Source organism: Pseudorca crassidens, chromosome 20, assembly GCF_039906515.1.
Source record: "Pseudorca crassidens isolate mPseCra1 chromosome 20, mPseCra1.hap1, whole genome shotgun sequence".
Classification (NCBI taxonomy): domain Eukaryota; kingdom Metazoa; phylum Chordata; class Mammalia; order Artiodactyla; family Delphinidae; genus Pseudorca; species Pseudorca crassidens.
The window spans coordinates 49,316,419-49,343,218 of record NC_090315.1 but is presented as its reverse complement, the minus strand read 5'-3'; the positions used below and the strand labels follow the sequence as shown (position 1 = coordinate 49,343,218).

Sequence of the window (26,800 nt, the reverse complement as noted above, 5' to 3'; positions counted from 1 at the left end):
TGACTAATACCTGACTCCTGATTCTTTCTCTGTAAATGCAGTGTGGCTGTGTGCAGGTTCTCCAACACTGGTGATGATTGGTATGTGCTGGTGGGTGTGGCCAAAGACCTGATACTGAATCCCCGATCTGTAGCCGGGGGCTTTGTCTATACCTACAAGCTCGTGAACAATGGGGAAAAACTGGAGTTTTTGCACAAGGTAGGAACCAGCCAGTGGTTTTCCTGGTTCTTAGGTCCTACTAAACTTCCCCACTTTTGTGTAAGTTGTGGATCAGGTCTTTCTGATCCATCTCTTGGTGGCACGTGAAAAATGCTCCAGTGAAGCTCCACTGCTTGCTGGTCCCACAGGAGGCCTGTGTGCTAACCACCCTCCATGGGGAATAGATGCATACTGAAGTAGCCCCTTGTTTTCTAGTCTTACTAAGTAGGCAGCAATTTGTAACCAAAATTCAGCAGTTCTAATGAATTAATATTCTCGGGGCAGGGGTGACAATGTGGATTTCTGTTTAATGGTTACACAGTTTCCCTTGGAAAGATAATAAAGTTCTGGGGATGGATAGTGGTGATGATTGTGCAACACTGTGAATATGCTTAATGTTACTGAACTATATACTTGAAAATGGTTTAAATATTAAGTCGTGTATATTTTACCATAATTTTTAAAATAGAAGAAATTCCTATTCTCTCTTCCACACTGACAGCACATGAATGTGATTTCTCCAGGCGTCCCACAAGGGGAGTGTTCTCTAGGAAGTAGTTACTTCGCAGAGGCTTCTTTGTGCTAAACTCATTGTGTCTCCCTTACAACTAAGATGTCCCTTAAACTAGCACTTCTTTCCCCTCCCTCCATGTCCCACAGTCACTTTTCTGATATTGAGGCTTCACGTTTAGTTAATGGTGCCAGTTGAATTCACATGGGTTCTGAAGTGTTCATCAGGTACCAGGACTTCTTTTCACTTGTGGCATTGATCCACTTGGGGAAGTGGAGTGTTTACCCAAACACCCTGTTTTATAGAGACTGTTGTATGTGTGGTTTATTTTCTCTGCGCAAAAAGTGATCACTTGCTGTCTGTCTTCCTGACAGATGCCTGTAGAAGGCATTTTGGGTTGAGGGGGTATGGCTGTATATTTTAATAGCTGCATCACCTGTTTTTCCTCTCACAGACTCCAGTGGAAGAGGTCCCTGCTGCCATTGCCCCATTCCAGGGGAGGGTGTTGATTGGTGTGGGGAAGCTTCTGCGAGTCTATGACCTGGGAAAGAAGAAGTTACTCCGAAAGTGTGAGAACAAGGTAAACATGGAGACCCTGGTGGGGTGGTGGACAGCAACTGTTAGAATGATATGTCTTTGTCAGGACCTTCTTTGTCTTCCAATGCCAGGTTAAGAATTAGGCCCTTGAGACTTGAGAAGGGGAGGAATAGGTGGGTTTCTTGACTTCTTTACACTAAAAGCCAGATTTCTCTCCTTGCTTCTGTAAGGAATTTAACTGTGACAGGCATATATTTCCACTATATTAAAACCAGTTAGCTCTTTTTCCCACCTTCTAGGAATTTATTGCTGACTCCTTGCTGACTCCTCTTCTTTGGTGTGTGCCATTCTTCAGACCATATATATGCTGCAGTCATGGTAACCTGGACTTTCTGTTGATACTGCACCCCAAGGTTACACCCATTGCTGTCCTTGTTTTTCCCAGCATATCGCCAATTACATCTCTGGGATCCAGACAATTGGACATAGGGTAATTGTATCTGATGTCCAGGAAAGTTTCATCTGGGTTCGCTACAAGCGTAATGAGAACCAGCTTATCATCTTTGCTGATGATACCTACCCCCGATGGGTCACAACAGCTAGCCTCCTGGACTACGATACTGTGGCTGGGGCAGACAAGTTTGGCAACATTTGTGTCGTAAGTTGATGTTTACTTGGGTTACAGTGATGTATAGGAAAGCTGACCCAGTTTGTTTGTGGTAAAGCCAATTACCCAAGACTGTGATCTCTGATATGGAAAGTAAAAATGGGTATAAAATTCTTTAAGTTTCCCCTACCCACACCCCATTCACCTCCCTCATCCCCATGCAACATGATTTAATAATGATAGATTTAGTTTGAGCTAAGGACTAATATTTATTTTTACTTTTTGCCAAAATTTTGGCTTATCTTTTAAAGCCCAGTCTGGCTTTTCTTGTTTATGTTCTGTGGTCTCCATTTTTGCTCTTTAGTTTTTTGGGGTTTTTTGCTTTTGAGTTCGTCACTCCTCGGACATCAGAAGAGGTGCAGGAGACTTGGGCTCAGGCCTCTGCCAAACTCGGGGCCCCAAGGTTTGCGTGCAAGGACCTGGGGCAAACGTTGCTTGGTGACCGAGGTGAGTAGGTTCAGGACCCAGCCCTGTGATTTGTGTCACTTCATTGTAGGTGAGGCTCCCACCTAACACCAATGATGAAGTGGATGAGGATCCCACTGGAAACAAAGCCCTGTGGGACCGGGGTTTGCTCAACGGGGCCTCTCAGAAGGTAAGATTGCAGAAGGGACCACAAAGGAGGGGCACAAGCCTGCGTAGCACATTCTTCATGACCCTCACCGAGGAAACATTTCTTTAGTGAATTATCCACAGTGCGTGTGACTGTGTTGAGTGTTCTCCCATGCATGGTGGGTTTGACACAAGGTAACCAAGTTACTATCCCATTTTTATGACAATAGAAGAGAAATTTTTCTGAGACATTTTAGCAGTATAAATCTCTGCATAGTGGGTTCCTTAGAAAGGATGGTTGCACAGGTTCATTCCAGATACTAACCAGCTCTTCTCTGAAGTATGCCCTGGGCTTTACTCTTCTCCTGTAGACATATACTTCTGTATCTCTGGACTTTTAAAAATAGATCCATTTTAGAGGGCAAGCCTAGAGATTGCTGTTTTTTATACTTTTCTTTTCTTCTTTTTGCAGACTTGATAATTTAACAAAAAGGTTTTGTAGTTATAAATAAAAAATGATCTAACTTCAGCATGTTTGTGAGGGCATTAAGCTCTAAGTAAATGCTAAGGACATTTCAAAGTATTTTTAAATTTTAGTAATTTTTGAATTTCCGAAAGTGGTGAAATCTGGCCTTTGGAGGCACTGTTTGCTTTTGGGAATCTAGAACATGCTCCTGAGGGCACATATAGTCACTATTCTGGTTTCAACTTGCAGGCAGAAGTGATCATGAACTATCACGTGGGCGAGACAGTACTTTCGTTACAGAAGACCACGCTGATCCCTGGAGGCTCAGAATCGCTTGTCTATACCACCTTGTCAGGAGGAATTGGCATCCTTGTCCCGTTCACATCCCATGAGGTGACATCTTCCACACTGGTCTGGCTTTTGCCTTCCCAAGGTTGTTTCTTGGTGCTAAATCTGCCTAAGAGGGCAATCCATTTTGTCTCCATCTGTAACTAGGAGTGTTGTGCAATTTTTATAAGGTGACAGGAGTGCCTGGGGAGATAGGAATCTTGATTTTTTTTCCCCCCTGTGGAAAGCCATCTGGTTTTATACTGTACCAGGGTTTGGTTAGTCAGAGGCTGAAGCCCCAGAACAAAACCCCACAGACCAGGAATGATGGGCTGGTGTGGACTGGGCACTTAATGCCTCCTAGAGTCAGCTCTTGGTTTGGCTAGATTTGGTTTATGTAATTGCTGCCAAGGAAGCTGTGGTTAGGAATCTGACTTTACAAATCACTCTTTGCATATGGTGTTTTCTCTCATGTTTTGCAAATACAAAGGGGTTTTCTTTCACTTTTTAGCTATCTTGTTGTAGCAGGAGAACCTGTGGTCATGAGGAACAATTAGATACTTAACATCGCCTTGGTGGTAAAAATCAATAGCTTCTCTGTTCATTGTGCTTTGGAAACTGTAGACTAGTAGTTGAAATCACTTTTTTCTTTTAGTGACAGATTCTTTGTTTCTTTGCCAGGACCATGACTTCTTCCAGCATGTGGAAATGCACCTCCGGTCCGAGCATCCCCCTCTCTGTGGGCGAGACCACCTCAGTTTTCGTTCCTATTACTTCCCTGTTAAGGTAGGTCTTTCTTGGAAACTCGAGTTGAAAAAGGGGATCCTCAGCATATTTAACCAGTCTTTTTCTCTGGGCCTCCCTCCCTTAAAAATCGGAACAGTCCTGAATGAAGGAGCATTGAGGATGTGGATTGATGGAGGCAGTAATGTGGGAGAGGAGTAGTTAGTGATATTCAGAGACCTCTTCCCTCAGGGCAGACCATAGCCAGAGAAAAGTTTTCACCCAGTTTTGCTAATCTGAACTCTGGCTACTAAGGATCAACTTAGAATAGTATTCCTGGCTCTGTAAATGTAGTTCAGGTTTCTGAGGGAGAATAAAATGCTTTCCTTGAAGTTGCTGCTTTAGCATGTGCCATTTTCTTTGGGCATCTAACCTTTTTCTTCCTCTCATTTTTTCATGCCTTAGAATGTGATTGATGGAGATCTCTGTGAGCAATTCAACTCCATGGAGCCCAACAAACAAAAGAATGTCTCTGAGGAACTGGACCGAACCCCACCTGAGGTGTCCAAGAAGCTTGAGGACATCCGGACTCGCTACGCCTTCTGAGCCCTTCCTTTTCCTATGGGGCTTTTCAGAGACCTTATTTCCCTCACCACCTGGTTCTGAATTCATGTGACAGAAGAAGGGTGGCTGTATAATTAAGACTTTGTAATATTAAAGCTAGTAGCTCTTCCCCATCCACTCTTCCCCTGGAGTGACTGGTTTCCCCTAAAATTGGCACTGAGATTTGCTACACTTCTCCTTGCCTGGTACATAATACATTGCCCCCAGGTTCCGGTGTGGAATACAGTGTCCCTTTTCCCAGAGCTTTCTCGCATTGATATTTTTGGCTCTGCTCTCTACTTTTGTATACACCCTTAATTTTTAACTGGTTATTCTGTAAATATAGTTTTGTATGATGTTATCTTTGTGGGAGGCGGGAGACAAGCTGAGATGGGGACCAGGTTGGCTATAGTACAACTCCGGAGTTCTGCCACCCTGGAACCTAACCAGAAATACAAACCTAGCTTTTAAGGTGGCTGGTGTCCATGTGTCTTTGCTGAGAATCTAGGTGGGAGATTGGAGCCCAAGTTGGAGCAGGAAGAGCTGAGTGTCCTCCTTCCAGTTACCAACTTGGACTTCTGGCACCCTGTGGCCTCATGCTCCCAACTCTGTGATGGTTTTTGGCTTTCTCTAGTCTTTTCTACTATGCAGATGAAACTTGGGCTTGATAATAATTATATAGTCATCCATATCTCTTCCCATTGGATAGTGAGGAAGGGTGGCTGGTTTCTTCTTCCCTGTTTTAGCTCCCTTCTACTTTGAAGCCTTAGAGTGAAGGATTTGGCATGAATTCCAGCTGCCTAGTCTCTTAATAGATGCTCCTTTTACTTCCACAGCTCCTGAAATGATCATTTGCCATCTGTCTACTAGGAAGGATCAGTAAGTACAGAAGAACCTGCCCTTGGGAATAAAGTCAGTACATGTGGTCCCTTTTTAAAGGCACATGGGTAATGGGGTCGGGGGCGGGGAGGCCTGTCTTCAACAGACATCTTAGGTGGGCTCTGGAGGGCCTTTGGAGTATGTGGAGGCAGCAGCTGGAAGTGACCCAGTGTCAAATGTTCCAATTCACACTTGAGAATTCAGCCTTCCCACGTCAAACTGTATGGGAAGCCTTAATGTTCCAGGTAATCCGTCAGCTTCATTGAACATGGAGAGGCCTGAGTCATTTGTTTTCTGAGTACTTCACAGAGTAAAACCCTTTTTTGTTTGTGTGCTCAGCACTTCCATTGAACAGATTCTCTGGCAGGCACTGGGTTAGAGTCAGGAATGGAGGTGGTTAGATATAATCTTTGACCTCTAACAGCCCACATTCCAAGTGCAGAGAGGGTTCCTGATGCTATCCCTGGAACTGTGTATCTCTTTAATCACAGCTTGGTTTTGGATCAGTCAGTAGAGACCTGAGTTTTGCCAGGAATTGAATCCCTAAATGACACTTCATTTTCTCAGTTCATGGGTATACATAGTAGACAGTACTTTTGAATTACATTTGCATAGTTTGATTCCAGGGCTCATTTTTGCTGTGCCCCCCGCCCACTTGTTCCATTTAGCCTGTCAGATTGATTGTATGATGTTGATGTGCGGTAGTATGAGAAACTCAGCATAGATATTTGAGCAGTGGCTCCTTGTTCCTAGGCTCTCTCCTGAAATACTTCTTCCTACAGTAGTAGGGGGGTTATGTAAGAACGGAAAACTTGATCTCTGTATAGAATCAGGAATTGCCACCCTTTTTTTGTTTTTATTATGTAGACAGCAGTTTATTGTCCAACCCAGGGGAGGAAGACACCACGTCACTCAGGGATACTGCATGCGATCCATGCTAGACAACATGGGGGTTGCATTCAGGAACCCAGTAAACAACTAGGGGCTTTGGGAGGCAGGCTTTGTAATATCAAGAGGGTGGAACTTCTCTTGTTCTTGTGGGAAGTTGTGATTGGCTTGTTTGAATAAACCCACAGACTGGCAAGGAGCTGAAACCTCCCCAGAGGTGGGCAGGACCTGTGCCTGGTCCTTTGGTACAGAGGATTGTTTAGCCAGGGAACCTCATTCATGAGAACAGAGTGGGGAGGGAAGGTTTGGCGATTAGGCCACTTGAAGCCCTTCTGATTTTATAGCATGAGATACTGGACCTTAATTTTAGATCTTACACCATAACTGGGAATGTGTGGTCATCTGATTATTGCTCCACTAGAGAGCTACTGGTAGGCCAGGCAAGGGTGAATTTCACATTGGATCATCATCTTGTGCTTCCAGTGTATTACAAGATTCTCTTCCATTCCTGGGGAAAATGATAACAAACTCAGTGGAATTGTCAGAGAAATATGGGTGTGTATTGGAAAATGTTATCTGATAGAGGACAGCAAATCATGAGCTTATATTCTGAGCATCGTGCTAAGCACAGTGAGAAATTCTCAAGGCTCGCTCAGCTGAACTTGACATTCTAGTAGGGGAGAGGAGGCTTATACATGTGAAATAATCAGCCAAATATGTTTATAGTAGAAAGAGAACTAGAATCAGGCAACGTGTCTGATCTGGTTGGGCCAAATAACAGCTGAGTGAATTTGGGCAAGCCATTAAAACTTCTGAGCCTTGGCTCCCCCAACTGTAGAAAGTGAAAGGAGAGGTGTAATATACGCTGCACAGAAGTCCCTAAGTATGTAGCCCAACCTGACTTAAAACAGCATCTTAGTTCCTCAGAATCCCAACATTCATCAACAAGTCAGTGACCCTGTATCTCTTGGGAGTACAAATTGTGTTTGTATGTTTGTTTTATTTTTTTCCCCAAATTTTCCTCATCATGAAAATCATCCCTTAGGCCACTCAATAAAAAATACAGATTCCTAGGAGTCTCCCCCTTAAATCTGGAATGGAATTTGTAAATAAGTCTAGACATGAACTCACAGGCCTGAGTTCAGTCAAGTCTCTGCCCCTGATTAGATCCACGATTTTGGTCAGGCCAGTTGGCTTCTCGTGCATAACATGGAGATAAACAGGATTGATGTCACAATAAAATGAGAGCATATACCTAAAACACCCAGCAGTCAGCCCAGCATGTTGTAGGTTCTTATTGATCCAAACCCCAGCCCTTAATATGTGGGGCTTGGATCAGCACAGTGAAGTCTTCCATTTTCCTTTAGGAGTCACCATGGATGCAGATCTCCTTCCCTTCCCACCCCTCACACATCACAGTGATGTTCTCTTTTCCCCTTACATTGCTTTACTTTTGATGTGTCTGTTGACTTTGTCATGTTCTCTGTTGTGGCCAAATGGGTGCTGGATGAGATACAAGTTTTGAAGGATATACAGACAGCATTTCAGCTCCATAACTGAGGGGGCTTCTCTGGATTTGATTTCTCTGAATTCTCACAGCTGGAAAGGTTTTCTTTTCTCCAGTTTTATTGAGATGTAATTGACATACATCATTGTATCTATTTAAGGTATATGTCATAATGGTTTGACATGTATAGTTTAATTAACTCCATCATCTCAAATACAATAAAAAGAAAAAGCAAAAAAAGAAAAACTTTTCTTGTGAAGAGAACTCTTAGGATATTCTCTTACCAACTTTCATATATATCATACAGCAGTGTTAACTCTAGTCATCATGTACAGTGCATTCCTAGTACTCATTTATCTTATGACTAGAAGTTTATATCTTGACCACTTTGCTCTGATGTCCTGTCCCCCCATTCTGCTCCCCACCCCTTCCCTCACAAATCTGATCTCTTTTTCTGTGAGTTTCCTTTTTTGGTTTTGTTTTTTTAGATTCTGTATATAAGTGACGTTATACAATAACTTGTCTTCTTCTGTCAGGCTTATTTCACTTAGCATAATGCTCTCAAGATTTATCCCGTCCTGCGCGCGCACACACACACACACACACACACACACATTTTCTTTATCCATTCATCTGTTGATGAACACTTAGGTTGTTTCCATAACTTAGCTATTGTAAATAATGCTGCTATGAACATGGGAGTACACACGTTTCTTTGAGTTAGTGTTTTCATTTCCTTTGGCTACATTCTCAGAAGTGGAATTGCTCTGTCATGAGGTAGTTCTGTTTTTACGTTTCTGAGGGTTGTCCATATTCTTTTCTGTAGTGGCTGTACCAGTTTACAATCCCACCAACACTGCACAAGGGTTCCCTTTTCCCCACATCCTCACCAGCATTTATCTCTCGTTTTCTTGGTGATGCCCATTCTAACAGGGGTGAGGTGATTTAGCTCACCTGAAGGACAGAGGACTTAGCTGTAGTTTGATTTGCATTTCCCTAATGACTAGTTTTGTTGAGCATCTTTTCATGTACCTGTTGGCCATTCATATATCTTCTTTGGAAAAGTGCCTGTTCAGGTCCTTTGCCCCATTTTTTAATTGGATTTTTTGTGTTTTGCTTTCGAGTTGTCTGAGTTCTTTATATTGTTGGATATTAACCCTTTATCAGATATATGGTTTGCAAATAATTTTTTCCATTCCATAGATTGTCTTTTTTACTTTGTTTCTTTTGCTGTGTGACTTTAGTCTAATGTAGTCCCACTTGTTTATTTTTTATTTTGTTGCTTGTGTTTTGTGTTTTAGGTGTATCCAGGAATTTTCACCATTGAGCTTTCTCGCATATCAGTGGGTTTGCTTGTTCTCTGCAAAACAGGGCGCTGACAAGTGGAATTTTAGGAGCACAGGCACAAGGAATTAGGCTTGAATATGTTGAGACCAGTTTTGTCTAGTTCATAGTTGTTGCTGTAGGACCTACAGAAAGTGTTTAATAAAATTTAGTGATTGGATACAGCTAAATTACAAATCCCATCTGTATAAGTGTTAAGGGGACCACGTCAACTCCTTTGGTTTAGTTGTGCAACCAGGTAAATGGAGAACTCTGTCCTGTTTTGCAAAACACATTAGAGGCTGCCGTAGAACTGAGAAGGAAGGCCACCCCACCAAGGCATTTGCTCTTGGTTATTAGGATTGCTCCCATTCTGCTGCTGTTAAATCTCTGCAATTTGGGTCTAAAAAAGTACTGAAAAGTTTTTAGCTGCCTCAACTTTTCCCTGACCTCACGAGTGGAGTTTCCACAGATGTTGTTTCATTTGGAAGATCTTTTGCTATGAATAGCATTCCTTTGGGGGAGGGGGGTTCAAGTTGGACTGTGGATGGAATGTTGGCTTTTGTTTTTTTTAATGCTAGCAAGACAGCTGCTGGGGCTGGGAAAGACTCTTGGGGTTCACTTACCTCATGGGGAGAGCTCTGGTCTCCAGAATCCATGCTGCTCCCATGACTGCAGCCTCTCTTGAGGTTATTAGTGGGAAGCCAGAAATGTTGGGAGAATTGTTCAAATGAATCAACCTGGCTTTCAGTTTTTTTTTTTTTAATTCCTAAATTCTGTTTCTATTCAAAATAGAAATGCCATGTGTTTGTGTGAATCATCCACTTGCTCATTTGAATATGGAATATTGTATGTGAATATTTTAAGTTTATTGCACCCTTAAAATATATTCAAGGGCTGTATCCAGATCTCTGGTGCTGAAGTCAAACCTTGTCCAAAAAAATAACAATGTAGGGATACAGATGACTGGGGTACATGGGTGACGATGTCTGGGGTGTATGGGTAGGGAAGAAACACCTCTGTGGTCAGTGGCTGATTTATATTTGGGGATCTGATAACCCACTGTGTGGGCCTTGTATGAAGTTTGAGTGAACTGAAATCAGTAGATACAGACTACACAGCACTCAAGAGAATCCCCTTCACCGCTCTGCATTAGCATCACCAAGAGCTTTTCTATAGAAGCTTTGAAAGTCAACATCAAGAGATATGCCTAATACACTAGAAGATGGTGCTACATTCATTTATTCCACCAATATTTACTGAGCACCTACTGTGTGTTACCTCCTTGAATATCTGCTCTACACCCAGGAGTTTTTGTAACTTGGCATGCTGTTTCTGTCCCTCTGAGTCTGGTGGTGACGTTGAGTCTGCCAGAGAGCCTGGTGACAAATTTCACAGGATCCTAAGGCCCATGTCTCTAGTTTTCTCAGATAAAACAGGCACAGCCTTGGGATTTCTGGGAAAAATCAGAAGGTCCCAAGTATGAAAAATGAGGAGGTGGAGAGTAGACAGCCAAAGATTTTTGGTCAGGAAGCTAGGAAATCTGTTGCAGTGGCTTTTCTGTTCTCCAGATTACTCTGCTGGGGGTGTCTGGGCATCTGTATATTTCACAATCTGGTAATAATAATCAGACATGGAAATCACTAGGTGGTTTCCAGGAGAATGAGGGAACATTGCCTCTTGTTTAAAATGAAGCAAAAGAAAACACCAAGTTTATAGGAGACACAAGGATGGGAGACTCAACTGGATGTAGCTAAAGGCCCCTGTCAGCCCCAGCTCACCCTCTAACTCCAGCAGCTCTGTCAGCACCCAGTCAGGCTTGGCTGTAATCCCAGAGGCAAACCCACCCCAGTTCCCCGCCTCTGTCTATTAGAGTCTGGTCCTCAGATTTTTATCCCACAGGCCCACCCGGCAGAATTTACCCTTTTCTAACTGCAAGCAAAATCTCAGGGAATGAGAGTTGCTTTTGATTAGGCCATTTGAGGAGAGTTTTTACAAGTTAATAATTTGGGGTCATGAGTAAATGTGTATAAGCTAGTGTGACATGTGATGGTGAAAAGTATTAGCATTTACTGTGAGTCATTAGGGGGTCTAGTGCTGTTAACAGGGCACACTGAGGAATCTCTTGCATTTAAGGAGCTGATGCTGCAACTGGAGAAAGGCGACTTCACATAAAGCAATCAGAAACAAGATCCCATCTGCCAAATGCCAAGTAGGAGTGAAGTCCATAGAACACTGGATATGAAGTCACATGACCTGTGTTCACCAGTCTCTAAGCTTGGTCTCAGCTTCCTTTCTGTAAAATGGGAGAATAAGACCAACCTCTTGTTACTAGGGGATGTAGTAACAGCAAAGTGCTTTCCACTGAGCTTCCAGGGTGTCTGAGGAGGTGTGGCCACAGAACTTGGATCCAAAAGCGCTGGGAGAACTGGAGCCACTTCCATCTCGAATTGCAGCCCTGTATGCGATGCTTTGAAAGAAAGGGGCATCATTCTAAGCCAAGAGGGCACAGTGGAGTTTGTTCAGACTTCTGTGAGACCCCAGTGATATGCTGTGGCTGTACCCGCATCACCTCCACCCCACTTGCCCTCCCATGGGCTGCTTGACTACTATGAATCAGCTTGGTAGAAATACAGCAAGGCCTTGCTGACGGTGTGGCCGGTGTAGTCACGGCCTTGGGCACAGGGGTGGGAAATTAGCCATAGTACATTCCAGTGTGGGCATTATTGTCCTGCTGGCCAAACCAGGAATCTGGTTTTGTCAGTCCAACTGAGAAACCATTTCTCGGGAAACTTCTTGAACAACTACTTTTGCCAGGCATTGACATTCAGAATAAGATATGCTAACATCTTCTAGGCCAGCATTTCCCAAACCAGGTGCTGTGGAATCCTAGATGTTAATAAGGGACTCCTTAGTAAAGGATTCTGTGCTTACTTTCAGGGAAACATGCAAACTATCTTGGGTAGTTTGATGCTTTGAGCACAGCCCCTTCCCCTGTCCCTTGCTCTCTATTTGTCTGCTGGTGGGGGAACTAAAGGATTCCTTGAGGGGATTGCCTGGCTGTCCACTGGTTAGGACTCGGCGCTTTCACTGTCGTGGCCCGGGTTCAGTCCCTGGTCAGGGAACTAAGATCCTGCAAGCCATGCAGTGCAGCTGAAAAAAAAAAAAAAGGGTCCCTTGGGGAATTGGCCCACCCCTAAATATTCCAAATATAGTCTAAGTACATCAGGGAGCTTGTTAGAGATGGAGCTCCCCCTTAAGTTCCCACAGAACTGTGCTAGCAGAACCATTCTCAGCTCTCTGACGCAGGCAAAGTGAGAGTGTCCCTTGTCCTTGGAGATCGGGTTGAGCAAAGGATCTCTCTTTCATGTCATCAGGAACTCCCACAAGTGCTGTGCCAGATCACATATTACACCAGGACAGGCCAAGTCATGTAAGGAGGGAAGCCCTCTGGCTGTGTGATCTTGGGTTAGATACTTCATCTCTCTGGGCTCATGTCTCCATCTGTAGACTGGGTAATTGACTGGTCCTCAACACTGATGATATTTATCAAAGGCCTTTTCTCCATCTAATGTTTGTCCCCCTATGTACACATGTACCCCAGTCACTACCACATCACCCAGTTTTATTAAGTTTTGTAGAAGGGTTTTTGTTAGAGTAAACGTGTTCTGGAGAGGAGCTGGGGTAGCTCCTTAAAACGACCTAGCCTGCCTGGGAGCCAAGACTTGGTTCTGCGGACTCCCACCATTAACTTGCCACCGTTAACTTGTCAGGCGCACTTGGTCAGAAGAGTTCCGGTCTGATCGTCTGGGTTTGTGGCCCCCTCCTACTCCATTCTCCAAGGCAGGCTGGGGCCACGTGGCCCTGCCCCGCCCTTGCTGGCTCCAGTTTCTGAGTCAGTTGCGGTGGCCTGCTTTCCCCGCCCTTCCCATCAGTCGGGAAGCCTGGATTGTGGGCTGGGGGAAGCCACAGCTTTTCCCACCTGGCACCCACTGCCCCCAGCTCCTAGGTACCTGTTCCAAGCCCTAGAAAACTGCATCCTGGTATGTGAACAGGTAAGAAAGGGGTCGATTTTCTCTCACATGGTTTTCTTTGCCTGACTTGACCACCCCAACTTAGCTGCTTCCTTCCTTCACAGATCACAGCAAGAGGGATTTGAGCTAGACTTGAAAAACACAGTCCCAGTAAGAAGCTCTTAAATATGTGTCAGAAAAGTGGTGTGAATTCTCTGCTCTGGGTTTCTTTTTTAAACCTTTGCTTTCATCAGCCTTGTAGGAAAAAAAATCCAAATAACCATAAAGCAAGTTGCTTCTCTCTGCGTTCCCTTCTGAGTTTTGTAATTCAACAAACCCACTTTCTTAAATGGCTGTCATGGGTTACTGGGGGCTCTTCCACTGGATATTGCTTTAGTTCCTTAGACCTTAATGTACTATGTGCACGAATTATGTACATGAATTACCTATCAAAAATTTATTTAAAATTCTTTAATGGAAAGGAAAAAATAGAATGGCATACATGAGCCTTCCTCATTCAGTTGGTATTCTGAAATTAAAATGAAGTGTTCTGCTTTTACACTTTGCATTTATCCTAATAAATGCACATAAACCAACTAACTGTGATTTTTAAAGTCCATGTGGTATCTGCCACGTTAACAAGCCCATTCCAGGATATGCAGCCTTTGTCCCTAAATTGTGAAATTAGATTGCTTCCAGGTGTTTTGCAATTAATAATTTGACTTTTACGGACAACTCTGTGGAAATAACTTTGTCTTTTAGATTTCTTTTTTTAATCTCTCCTTGGATTTTATTCTCCATCCAGAATAAATACTTGAGGTAAACCCAAGAACATTTATGTAGCTCAGCTCATGTTACACATGGTATTATGAGCTCACTCATAATACTTTTCAGGACCATGATGGCATGAGGGAGTGGGTGGGTAACTTGTATTCTCTGGATTTTTCAGGAAGTGGGATGGAGGCAGTCTAGCGCAGTGGTTGAGACTTGGCCTTTGAAGGCAGGCTAGCCTGGGTTTGTATGCGTAGCTGCCTGACCTTGAACTCTCACCTAATGACTTCAATTAGTTCACATGTAAAATACAGATTATAAAACTCCTTAGGGGTACAGGAAAGGCAGAGATAGTATTTGTAAAACAACATTGGTGCTTAATAAGCACCCCTGGAAGACACTTTCGAACCTGGGGCTTTCTCTGGGCGATTTTAGAAGCTGGGTAGAGTTGAGAGTCATCTCAAGTGCCTTTTTTGACCCCTTCCCCTCTTCTAATTCAGCCACCTGTTAGAGGTTATTTGTTTCTTTTTTTTTTTTTTTTTTTTAACTTGGACCCCTGTCTGTGCTAAGGCTGGAGAACTGGGCATCAGGGAACTTGCAGTTTAGATCAGCCTCTTTCCAAAGGTCCCCCAGACTCAGCCACCTGCCATCAGATCTGGATGCCACCCGTCCCATCTCTTAGCCACCTTCCTCAAAGGGCAGGTTTAAGGGATCACTGGACAGAGTGGAGAATTCCTTGGAAGTCTGTGGACACACCTTTTGTTCCCCACTCTGGTAGTTTGCTGGGAGGCCACATGGAGGCACAATGGAGTACGCATAGGCTGGGTTCTAACCTGGCTGCACAAATTCCCAGCAGTAAAATGGGAATGTTAATACCTGTGCCATAGAATTACATGAGATAATATAGGTAAAGCAGCTGGCACTTACGGGCCCATTACTGTGGAAGGTCAAGGCCATGTTCCAGAGCCTTTGAGAAAGTACCAGAATTAGCCACAAAAGACAGGCAGAAAACTCATGTTCATTGCCTCAGTCAATAAACATTTATCGGGCTGGCTGGTCATGGTGCTGGAAGCTAGGGAGAGATATTGGGTTGGCCAAAAAGTTTGTTCGGGTTTTTCCATACGAACTTTGCCAACCCAATATATAACACAGGCTCCCTGCTCTTGGTACAGGTGTACAGCCCATCCCAAGGGACAGAGGAGACTGACTGCAGCTGCCTGGGCACTTCAGGACAGCCCCCTCCTTAAGAAGGAAGAACAATCTGTTAGGCAGAGATGGGGGGGAAGCGAGAGTAGCAAGTGCTAAAGCCCAATGGCATTTGGGAAAGGGTGGGAAGTTCAGGAGGGCTGCAAAGGGAGATTAGAGGAAGTGGTGGGGACCAAATTCTGAAGAACCCTGAAAGTCAGGTGAGAATTTGGACTTCGTCTCAAGTATATAGGGATTTAAGTGGCTTTGGGGATGCCTGTTCTGGCAGCTTTGGGGGTAGAGGATGATGTTCGAGGCCTGGAATGCCCCCAGCCTTCCACCCCATTTCAGGGGCTTTGATGGTACCCAAGATAAATCATTGCAGAGAGTGGGATTCTCAAGACAGACTTGGCCTGGGGAAGCCTGGCCTGCAAGTTGGGGCCCAGGGTTCTGGGGTTCTGGTCCCAGATCTTCTATGATCAGACCCAGGGTCTCCTCTCCTGCCTCAGCTGAGAGTTCAGGGCAGTCAGGTTTCTTACAGCTCTTGCCTTTTGGAGGTCTGCAAAATGTCTCTGGAGACTGCATTCATCCTATCCCCCCACCCCTGCAACACTGTCCATGGTGGCTGTCCATGACCCAGCCTTGGCCTTGGGAGGAAGAGGCATCTTGTCTGAAGTGGACTGACCCCTTGAACCTGAGAGGCTCCATGGAAGTCCGAGAACTGTGGCCTCTAGCCCTGTGACAATCCCAGGGGGCTTCTGGGCTCCGACTCTCCTGCACGCTTGCCTGAGGGCCCTGTTCCACAGCTGGGGGATGGTGTGCCCTGGAACAGGGCTGTGGACATCCTGGGAACGTACCTCCCAAACTTCCCAGGGGCTGCTGGGAGTGTTCTGTCTGTGCATCTCAGCCAGGAAGGGGTCAATAGCCAACGCCTGGAGAACCAGCCAGAACTTTCCCCTTGGGTCGATCTCAGGTGACGAAGAGGTGGATGAGTGGGGATGTGGCTACAGTTAGCAACGTTGAGGTCAAGGTGAAGAATTTGAAAGGCCAAAGAGATGTGGACTTGCCACGTGGGCAGCTATTCAGAAAGGTCAGGCCCTGCTCTTCAAGCTTTCTGGGTGCCTGTTATCTGTCGTAGCATGAGAATGTCCACATTCTGGCCCAGGACTCTTACCACATCCAAGCTCCCACTTCTGACTTTATCTGTCACCCACAGGTCTCCTCAATCTTCCCTTCCCAGCTGCCACATCTGCCTTTCCCTCTTTCCCAAGAGCTAGAACTTCCCTGCTTCTTTGTCTTCCTACTTTCTCAAATCATTAACATCTCTTCATATGCACTTTTAAACCATCTTAATCATTTTTTAGTGTATAGTTCAAAGGTATTAAAGTACATTTACATGGTTACAAAACAGATCTCCACAACTTTTTCATACTGTAAAACTGAAACTCTGCCCATTAAACAAAAACTCCCCCTTTCTCCCTCCAGGCAGTCCCTGGCAACCACCGTTCTACTTTCTGTTTCTATGAATTTGACTAGTCTTAGGTACCTCACATAAATGGAATCATAGAGTATTTGTCTTTCTGTATCTGGCTTATTTCGCTTAGCATAATGTCCTCAAGGCTTACCTGTGTTGTAGCATGCATCAGAATTTCCTTTTTAAGGCTGAATAATATTCCCTTGTATATATACCACGTTTTGTTTATCCATTTATCTGTCAATGGACACTAGGGTTGTTCCATGTTTTAGCTGTTGTGACTAGTGCTGCTATGAACATGGGTATACAAATATCTCTTTAAGACCCTGCTTTCAATTCTTTGAGGTATATACCTGGAAATGGAATTGCTGGATCGTATGGTAATTCTGTTTTTAACTTTTAGGAACCTCCATACTATTTTTCATGGCACTTGCAGCATTTTACAATCCTACCACAAGTGCACAAGTGTTCCAGTGTCTCCATATCATCGCCAACACTTTTTATTATCTGGGTTTTTGGTAGTGGTCATCTTAATGGGTGTGAGGTGATATCTCACTGTGGTTTTTATTTGTGTTTTTCTGGAGATTAGTGATGGTGAGCATCTTTTCATTTAGCTGTTGACCATTTGTATGTCTTTGAAAAAATATCTACTCAAGTCCTTTGCCATTTTTTAATCAGCTTATTTGATTTTTTTGTTGTGAGTTGTAGGAGTTCATTATATATTCTGGATATTAACTCCATATCATATTTGCAAATACTTTCTTCCATTCCATAGGTTGCCTTTTCACTGTGTTGCTGTGTCCTTTAATGCACAAAAGTTTTCAGTTTTGATGTAGTGCCATTTGTCTATTTTTGCTTTTGTTGCCTGTGCTTTTGATATCATATCTATGCAGTCATTGCAAATCCAATGTCATGAAGCTTTTTATGTTTGTTTTCTTGTAGGAGTTTTATAGTTTTGGATCTTAAGCCTGTGTAAGCATTTAATAGCTTTATTGTTTTTATGATATGTGCTTATTATAAAAAATACCAACAATTCAGAAAAGCACAAGAAGAAGAGAAAATCTCAATCCCACTCCCCAAAGGGAACCATTCCCTAATAATATTTTACTGGGCAACTCTCCAGACAGTGCCTTACTTCATCACTCCTCAAACTGTAACCTGCACATGAATCACCTGAGGATTTTGTTAAATTCTCATTACAAAGGCCTGGGGTGGGCCCAAGACTCCACAAGCTCTTAAGTGATTCTACTGCTATTGATCAGGAAACCATACTTGGAGGAGCAGGGGTCTGTAAGTATACACGCACACAGCTCTATGTCCTATGGGATCATACTATACTTTTTTTTTTTTTTTTTTACTATTTTTTAATTTATTTTATTTTTTTGGCTGTGTTGGGTCTTTGTTGCTGCACGTGGGCTTTCTCTAGTTGTGGCAAGTGGGGGCTACTCTTCATTGGGGTGTGCGGGCTTCCCATTGCGGTGGCTTCTCTTTGTTGTGGAGCATGGGCTCGAGGTGCATGGGCTTCAGTAGTTGTGGCACGTGGGCGCAGTAGTTGTGGCTTGCAGGCTCTAGAGTGCAGGCTCAGTAGTTGTGGCGCATGGGCTTAGTTGCTCCGCGGCATGTGGGATCTTCCTGGACCAGAGCTCGAACCCATGTCTCCTGCATTGGCAGGCAGATTCTTTTCTTTTTAATTTTATTTATTTATTTATTTATTTATTTATTTATGGCTGTGTTGGGTCTTCGTTGCTGCATGCGGGCTTTCTCTAGTTGCGGCGAGCGGGGGCCACTCTTCATTGCAGTGCGTGGGCTGCTTATTGCAGTGGCTTCCCTCATTGTGGAGCACGGGCTCTAGGCGCGTGGGCTTCAGTAGTTGCGGCAGGCGGGCTCAGTAGTTGTGGCTCACGGGCTCTAGAGCACAGGCTCAGTAGTTATGGCACACGAGCTTAGCTGCTCCGCGGCATGTGGGATCTTCCCGGGCCAGGGATCGAACCCGTGTCCCCTGCATTGGCAGGCGGATTCTCAACCACTGCGCCACTGGGGAAGCCCTCCATCATTGTTTATAGTGGCCACGTATTATCCCATTGCATGGTCGGATGGTAATTCAGCTAGTTCCTATGGAAGAAGTTCAGGTGCTACCAAGTTATCACTGTTAGAAATAATGCATTCACAAACATCGTTGTCACCATGTCTTTGTTTACCTGAAGGAATTACTGTTATGGTGTTTATTTGTCTTTCTAGGAATCAGGCCAGAACTAACACATTCAAATGTATTAGTCCTCACAGTCACCTGGGGGACTGGACACTTAATCTCAAGGCTCTGCCAGCCCACCAATGGTGAGGGGCAGAGCAGTGTGGGATAGAGGTGGGACAAGTGTGGGGTAGGTGGAGGATCACATGGGCCTGGGAGGAGGCAGTGGTGGCCAGCACTGTCGGTGCCCACTCTTCAGCCAGGCAGTGTGTGTCTGGTGCTCATTTAATGTCCACAGCTCCCTGGTAGGTTTGACTTAGTCTCCCCCGGTTTACAGATGAAGAAACTGAGGTGCAGGGAGGACTGCTAGCTTCCCACAGTCACTCAGGCGTGATGAGGCAGTGCAGAGGACACGCCCGACCCTGCATAGGTTGCTGTCACCTCGTGTGCCCTGCCTCGTATCCCGAGAGGCCCTACCCTGCGCTCCAGCCTCTGCAGAGCCCCGGTCTCACCGGATTCAAGAGTCTGCGGGCTGCCCTGCGCTGCCAGGGCTGTCCCTGCTTTCGTGCAAGATAATCCAAGCAGCTACCAGCCCGTCAGGCAGCTGTGGAGCGAGCCCCCGGCCCCTTCCCCTCTCCTGCCCTGAGAGCAGGGGACCAACTAGAGGATGCCTCCAGGCTGTCATCTCTGCAGGCCATGCAGGGTAAGGCCTTTGCTGAAACGATCCAGGGGCTGGGGTTAGTTTAGCACTCTGGGGCAGGGTTGGGGTATGTCCAAGGTCAACACCTCCTCCCTGGCCAGGGCTCCCTGGATGGAGCTCAGAGGATGTTGGAGGCTCCAGAGTGGTCACTGATCAGTTGGACTGCAGGGATTTGCAGGGATGGGAGCTGTTGAGAGCACTGGACAGGCTTAGACAGCCTGAACTTGAATCCAAGCTCTGCCACATGCTGCCTGTGAGACCTTGGGCAAGTCAGGGCACCTCTCCAGTCTCACTTTCCTCAGCTGTAAAATAGGAGTAAGCATAGGCTCTCCCTGTACCCTCTCATACCTATTAGGATGGCTGTTATGTAGAAAGAAAACAAAATAACAAGCATTGGCTGGGATATTGAGAAATTGGAATTCTTGTGCACTGTTGGTGGGACTGTAAAATGGTACAATCCATTTCCATGATACTGTGGAAAACAGTTTGGCAATTCCTAAAAAAATTAAAACTAGAACTACCATATGACCCAGCAGTCCCACTTCTGGGTGTACACCCAAAAGAATTAAAAGTGGGGTCTCAAAGAGATATTAGTACACCCATGTTTGTAGCAGCATTATTTGCAATAGGCAGAAGGGTAGAAGCAACTAAAGTGTCCAGTGACAGATGAATGGATAAACAATATGTATATGTGTATGTATACACACACACACACACACACACACACACACACACACACTCTGGAATATTATTCAGACTTAGGAAGGAAATTCCGATGCATGCTATGACGGATGAATCTTGAGGACGTTATGCTAGGCAAAATAAGCCAGACACAGAAAGACAAATTCTGTATGATCCCACTTATGTATGGTACCTAAGAGTAGTCAGATTGTAGAAATGGAAAGTAGAATGGTGGTTGCTGGGAGCCGGGGGTAGTTATTGTTCAATGGATTTAGAGTTTCAATTTCGCAAGATGAAAATATTTCTGGAGATAGATGGTGGTGATGGTTGCAACAATGTAAATGTACTTAATACCACTGACATGTACACTTAGAAATGGTTAAGATTTTATGTTATATGTATATCAGTACAATTTTAAAACTTGGGGGAGAAAGTAGTATATGCCTCACAGGGGTTTTGTAAGAGTTGAGTGAGACAAGTGAATGTGAATTATTATTAATGTCAGATCTGGGAACATCCAAGACTTTTTTGCCTCATGGACCCAGGCATTGGAGGAGATTTGTGTATCCCTGTGGGGAGCAGTTGCGCCATTCTGTATGAGATGCTCAGGATGGGGTTGAAGTCTCTCATCAGGGGAGACTTCCTGGAGGAATGACAGGCCCTGCTCAGAGGGTTCCCAGCATTTGTGGGATGGGTAGATTCCAGACATCGGAAAGTCCCTGGCAAAAAATCACTTCCACTAAGGGGCAGTTTGCAGGGAGGAGATTTTAGCTCCGCCTAGAGGACTTGTGACCAGAGCTGGCCAAATGTGGAACAGGCTGCCTCATGGAGTGGTGAGCTCCCCATTAGAGGAGGCATGTGAGGAGAGGCTGGGCAAGATGTAGAGGAGACTCCTGCATGGAGTAGGGGTGGAGTCAGAGGGTTTCCTAGGCTCTGCGCCTCTCTAATGTGATCCAGTCGGCAAAGTTATATGTAACAGGCCTGTGTAAAGGTGGGACCCAAGTAAGAGGGAGGGGGCAGGCAGGTGAGAAGGCTTGCTGCCAGCCTTCCCCTAAACAACAGTAATAATAGTTGCTGCCATTTATTCTGGGTACACACTGTTAAATGCTAAACCGGCTTGATCTCAGATCCTCACCACAACCCTGTATGGTGGGTGCTACAGTCATCCCCATTTTACTCCTGGGAACTGAGGCCCAGGGGTTAAATCTCCTGCCCAAGGTCAGCCAGTAGGCAGTGAGCTGGAATTTGAAACCAGGTGGTCTGGTGCTAGCCCTCTCTGTTGGGTGGAAGTCTCCAAATCTGCCTCCGCAAGCTGCCTACTCCCTGCCACCCTGCCCCTGGCTGATAGTTCCTGGGTCCTGACACTCTCACAGGTAGGGATTTAGCAGCTGCCACCTCCCCCTGTGAGTCCTCGGTGCCCCCCTCACTCTGACGGGTTTCTCTGCGGTGCAAGACCCCACCTGCTTGGGTCTTCAGGGTTCAAGGATAACACTGCAGACAACACTGGCCTTATTGGGAGCCAGGCTCCTTGTCCCTCAATGTCCCCCTTCTGTTTAACAGGACCCTCCTTGACAACTCTCTTCAGGGCTCCAAGTCTTTCCCATAGCTGTTGAGTTCATTCTGCCTTTTTTGCAACTGAGTTTTTTCCAGCCCAGCTCTCTGGGTGCCAAGACCTTGTCCACATGATTCAATTTGTCCAAGTTCCCAGGCTAGCACCCGCAAGTCAATAAATGCTGTCCTTAATGGTGGCAATACGGTGGCCTCCTCTGTCTTTCGAATTACAGAGGAAGCCCTGGCAGGGACGGCGATTGAGCCAGAATGACCCAGTTAGTGGGGATGCCATTCACACCTTATGAAGATGCAGGGAGCTACCGTTTAAATACATCTCCGTGCCAGGTAGGGTGCTAAGCTCTACACGGGCACTATCTCACCAAATTCACACAGAGCCCAGGAGGTGAAGAACTGCAATTTTCCCATATTACAGATGAGGCAACTGAGACTTGGAGAGGTTAAGTCACATGTTCAGAAGCTCAGATCTTTCTTTCTCCCCATTGCTGCCTTGGAGGCTTTGCATTGGTAGCTGATCCGATAGCAGTAATATTAATGCCACTTGCTGCTTAGTGGAGAAGTCGTACATCTAAGATTGCTCTCCTCCTCCCTCCTGGTACCCTCACTGCCACCCTGGGAGTGGGCCTGGGTAGTGCTATTTTGTGGATGAAGAAGGTGATTAGGGGCTTCCCACGGTCCCATAGTGGAAGGGGTACACCAGAGCAGGGTGGCCCGCCTTGCTCTGCAGGCCCCTTCCCACCTCCACTGCACTGGGTCTCAGGCTATGTAGCCCTCCTGCTTGTCTCTTTGGAGGGTCTGTCCCAGGCCCCAGTGAAGCAGCTCTGCACAGAGGCCAGCAGACCAGCTGGCCCAGCAGAGGCTGGGCTGGGGCCAGGTGCTTTCCAGTGTCTTCCTGCAGCTGGGAAACCTTTCTTGGATGACATCTCTGCAGAGGGTGCCTCCTGGTCCTACTTGCCCTGGTTCCCCTCCCAGCCAAGAGAAGACCACTCTTCTCCCTGTCCGTGGAAATCACATAGGCAACATAATTTTTGACTGTCAGGCTGCAGCAATGGAGTTCTGGAACCTGGAAGCCTATAAGGCGTGACTGTTAACCCCAGAGGAGGAAGCTGAGGCTGGTTCAAAATCTGGGACTTAAACCCTGGGCTGTCTGCTGGCAAAGCCCATAACATTGACTACATAATTTTTATTTTATAATTTTTAAGCTTTTAAAAAATAATTAGTGGGGGTTTTTTTAGGACAGTTTATCAATAGATTTACAGAAAGATTGAGGAGAAAGTATAAAGAGGTCCATATGGCCACCCTACCCCAGTCACACAGTGCCCCTTATTATTAACATGTGTTATTAGTGTGGTAAGTTTGTTACAATTGATGAATAAATATTAATACATTATTATTAGTATATTAAAACATTATTAAAGTTCATAGTCTACATTAGGGTTCACTCTTGGTGTTGTACATTTATGGATTTTGACAAATGTATAATGAAATTGTGACAATGTCAGAATAGTTTCACTGCCCTACAAATCCTCTGTGTTATACCTATTCCTCCCTCCCTCCCTGCATCCTCTGACAACCACCAGTCTTTCTGCCATCTCTGTAGTTTAGCCTTTTCCAAAATATCATACAGTTGGAATCACACAGTATGTAGCCTTTCCAGGTTGGTTTCTTATACTTAGAAATATGCATTTCCACTTCCTTCATATCTTTTTGTGGCTCGATAGCTCATTTCTTTGCAGTGCCTAATAATGTCCCATTGTATGGATGTACTATAGTTTATTCACTTATTAGGGGATATTTTGGTTGCTTCCAGCTTTTGGTGATTATTAATAAAGCTGCTATAAACGTATGTGTGCAGGTTTTTATGTGGACATAACATATGGTAAGGCTATGTTTAGCTTGTAAGAAACCACCAAACTGTCTTCCAAAGTGGCTGTACCATTTTGCATTTCCACCAACAATCAATGAGCGTTCCTGTTGCTCTACTTCTTGTCAGCATTTAGTAGTGTAAGTTTCTTGGATTTTAGCCACAAAGTAATAGGTGTATAGTGCTATCTCATTGTTGTTTTAAATGTAATTCCCTAGTGACATATGTTGTTGAGCACCTTTCATATGCTTATTTGCCATCCGTATATCTTTTTGGTGAGGTGTCTGTTCAGATTTCTTGCCCACTTTTTAATTGGGTTCTTTTGTTTTTTCTTGTTGAGTTTGAAGAGTTTTTTGTATATTTTGGATACAAGTCCTTTATCAGGTCTTTCATAAATATTTTCATCTTCTTAGCTGTGTCTTTTGCAGAGCAAAAGTTTTAAATTTTAATAAAGTCTAACTTATCAATGTTTCCTTTTATGGATCGTGCTTTTAATGTACATAATAACTCATTACCAAACCCAAGGTTACCTGGATTTTCTCCTATGTTATATTCTAGAAGTTTTATGCTTTTGCATTTTACATTTAGGTCTAAGATCCATTTTGAATTAATTTTTGTAAAAGGTATAAGGTCTGTGCCTAGGTTCTTTTTTTTTTTTTTTTTTGGTATGTGGGTGTCCACTCGTTCCAGTACCATTTGTTGAAAGGACTATCCTTTCTCCATTGAATTGTCTTTGCTCCTTTGTCAGAGATTAGTTACTTATATTTATGTGGGTCTACTTCTGGGCTCTCTATTCTGTTCCATGGGTCTATTTGTCTATTCTTTTGCCAGTACCACACTGTCTTGTTTACTGTAGCTTTATATAAGTCTTGAAGTCAGGTCGTATGTGTCCTCCAAATTTGTTCTTCAATATTGTGTTGGCCATTCTGGGTCTTTTACCTCTCCATATAAACTTTAGAATCAGTTTGTAGATATCCACAAAATAACTTGCTGGGATTTTGATTGAGATGACATTGAATCTATAGCTCAAGTTAGGGAGGACAAACATCTTAACAATATTGAGTCTTCCTATCCATGAACATGGAATATCTCGATTTATTTATGTCTTCCTTGATTTCTTTCATCACAGCTTTATAGTTTTGATCATGTAGATCTTCAACATATTTTGTTAGGTTTATATCAAAGTATTTCATTTTGGGGGTGCTAATGTAAGTGGTGTTGTGTTTTTATTTATTTATTTTATTTAATCTTTTGGCTGTGTTGGGTCTTTGTTGCTGCACGCAGGCTTTCTCTAGTTGTGGTGAGCGGGGGCTACTCTTCATTGCGGTGTGTGGGATTCTTATTGCAGCGGCTTCTCTTGTTGTGGAGCACAGGCTCTAGGTGCACGGACTTCAGTAGTTGCAGCACACAGGCTCAGTAGTTGTGGCTTGCAGGCTCTAGAGCGCAGGCTCAGTAGTTGTGGTGCACGGGCTTAGTTGCTCTGCGGCATGTGGGATCCTCCCTGACCAGGGCATGAACCCGTGTCCCCTGCATTGGCAGGCAGATTCTCAACCACTGCACCACCAGGGAAGTCTGGTGGTGTGTTTTTAATTTCAAGTAGATAATATATGTGCACAGTAAAAAAAAAAATCAGGGACTTCTCTGGAGGTCCAGTGGTTAAGATTCCATGCTTCCACTGCAGGGGGCATGGATTTGATCCCTGGTCGGGGAACTAAGATCCCACGTGACACACCGCGCAGCTGGGAAAAATCAGAAAAAATCAAAAGATAAGATTGGTTTACAGTGAAAAGTAGCTTCCTCTCCGTATCCCATTCCTTAGGACTCTGTTTTCATCTGTCCAAATACAATCACTGCTACTAGGTTCTGTGGGTCCTTCTAGAGATTGAAATACATACTCAAGCTCATATTTATATTTATTATTCATTTGACAAACATCCATGAGCATTTACGATGGGCCAGGCACAGGAGATGGGGCAGAGAACAAAAGGAAGTCCTACGCTCATGGAGCTTACATTTGTTGCAGTTGGCATCACCAACTAGATCTCCACTCCTCACAAAAACTCTGCCCAGCAGGTATTATCCCTGTGGGAAGGGCTCAGGATTGAAGGAGGATTCTCTGGGGCCAACCAAATTCTCCAAGAGCTCAAGCAGAGAGGCTGGTCCTGCCAAGAGCTATGGGTAAGGCTGCTCAAGGCCAGAAGAAGCAGGTTCTTGAAAGGAGGGCTTCTTGCTAAGGCAAATGGGTAGAGATGAGGAGGAGGTGAGGAGGCAGCTAAAGGAGGCTGCCAGCCCAGTCTGGAGCCAGATTCATATCAGATTAATGACTTGGAAGCCCTCCTATTCCCAGATGGCTGCATTTTAATTCCTTAGTTTTGTTTCCTCTCGGTTTCTTCTTAGACACATTCTTCTGGGGTCGAGTCTAACCTTGTTTGGATGACCTCAGGAGGAAAGGGATTTATCTATACTGTGAGTAACCCTGCCAGGGGAGTGATCAGGGTGTCCCCAGAGGTGCAGAGGGAACTGTGGTCATGAGAGGTTATGATGAAGAGCCGGGGAGAGGCAGTCAGCTGCTGGGATCAAGGTGTCTGAGTGGCAGATGTGGGCCAAGTTGGCTTTCCCACCTGGGTCTCCCTCCCAGGCTGGAGGTGACACTCTTAGACATGCACTGGGCTCTCTGGCATCCCATTTCCCATGTCTGCCTTAGACACTGGAGCCAAGGGACGCCCTGCAGCCACATATATGCCACCCTCTACCCATCCCCCAGCCCAGCTAAAATTATTTGTGTCCATTTGCAGTGAGGGTGGAGCTGTTCTTATCTGTATGTGTCATACATGTAGTAATAATAGTTCACCACTGACCAGGCTGAGGGCCAATAACTGCAAATTTCGTTCCCATTTTATAGATGAGGAAACGGGAGCTCTGAAGCCAAATAACACTGCATTGCCTCCAGAGGGTCCCAGCACCCATTGTGGCAGCACACACAGTTGGGGTCCTTCTCCCCAACTTGACACGTTTGTTAAGGCCTCACTCAGGCAGCTCAGGTGGTGCCTGATGTTGACCCTCCTGGCTGAGCTGAGCCTTTTCCTCTCTCTTAGGTTCTTGGGTGGTTCTCTGGCTCCCACCTTCCCAAGTGGCACTGCTTTGGGCCATTTCTGATTATTTCCTAGGCGTCCA

At 44.9% G+C, this 26,800-nt stretch overlaps 2 protein-coding genes across 5 annotated transcripts in view; both read left to right on the top strand.

Annotated features, from left to right (window-relative positions):
- The window catches only part of SF3B3 (splicing factor 3b subunit 3), a 48,245-nt gene extending 43,186 nt beyond the window's left edge, over positions 1 to 5,059 (top strand). For both annotated transcript variants that reach the window (XM_067721012.1, XM_067721013.1), the window contains exons 20-26: positions 42 to 198; positions 1,164 to 1,289; positions 1,692 to 1,904; positions 2,410 to 2,508; positions 3,181 to 3,324; positions 3,940 to 4,044; positions 4,447 to 5,059. In XM_067721012.1, the coding sequence (XP_067577113.1) occupies positions 42 to 198; positions 1,164 to 1,289; positions 1,692 to 1,904; positions 2,410 to 2,508; positions 3,181 to 3,324; positions 3,940 to 4,044; positions 4,447 to 4,587 (985 nt within the window). In that variant the 3' untranslated portion in view covers positions 4,588 to 5,059. The remainder of the gene's footprint in view (positions 1 to 41; positions 199 to 1,163; positions 1,290 to 1,691; positions 1,905 to 2,409; positions 2,509 to 3,180; positions 3,325 to 3,939; positions 4,045 to 4,446) is intronic.
- Positions 5,060 to 10,236: 5,177 nt separating this feature from the next.
- Positions 10,237 to 26,800, top strand: part of IL34 (interleukin 34) — a 58,886-nt gene continuing 42,322 nt past the window's right edge. For all 3 annotated transcript variants that reach the window (XM_067721052.1, XM_067721051.1, XM_067721048.1), the window contains exon 1: positions 10,237 to 13,236. The gene's annotated coding sequence lies outside the window, so the exon portion shown is untranslated. The remainder of the gene's footprint in view (positions 13,237 to 26,800) is intronic.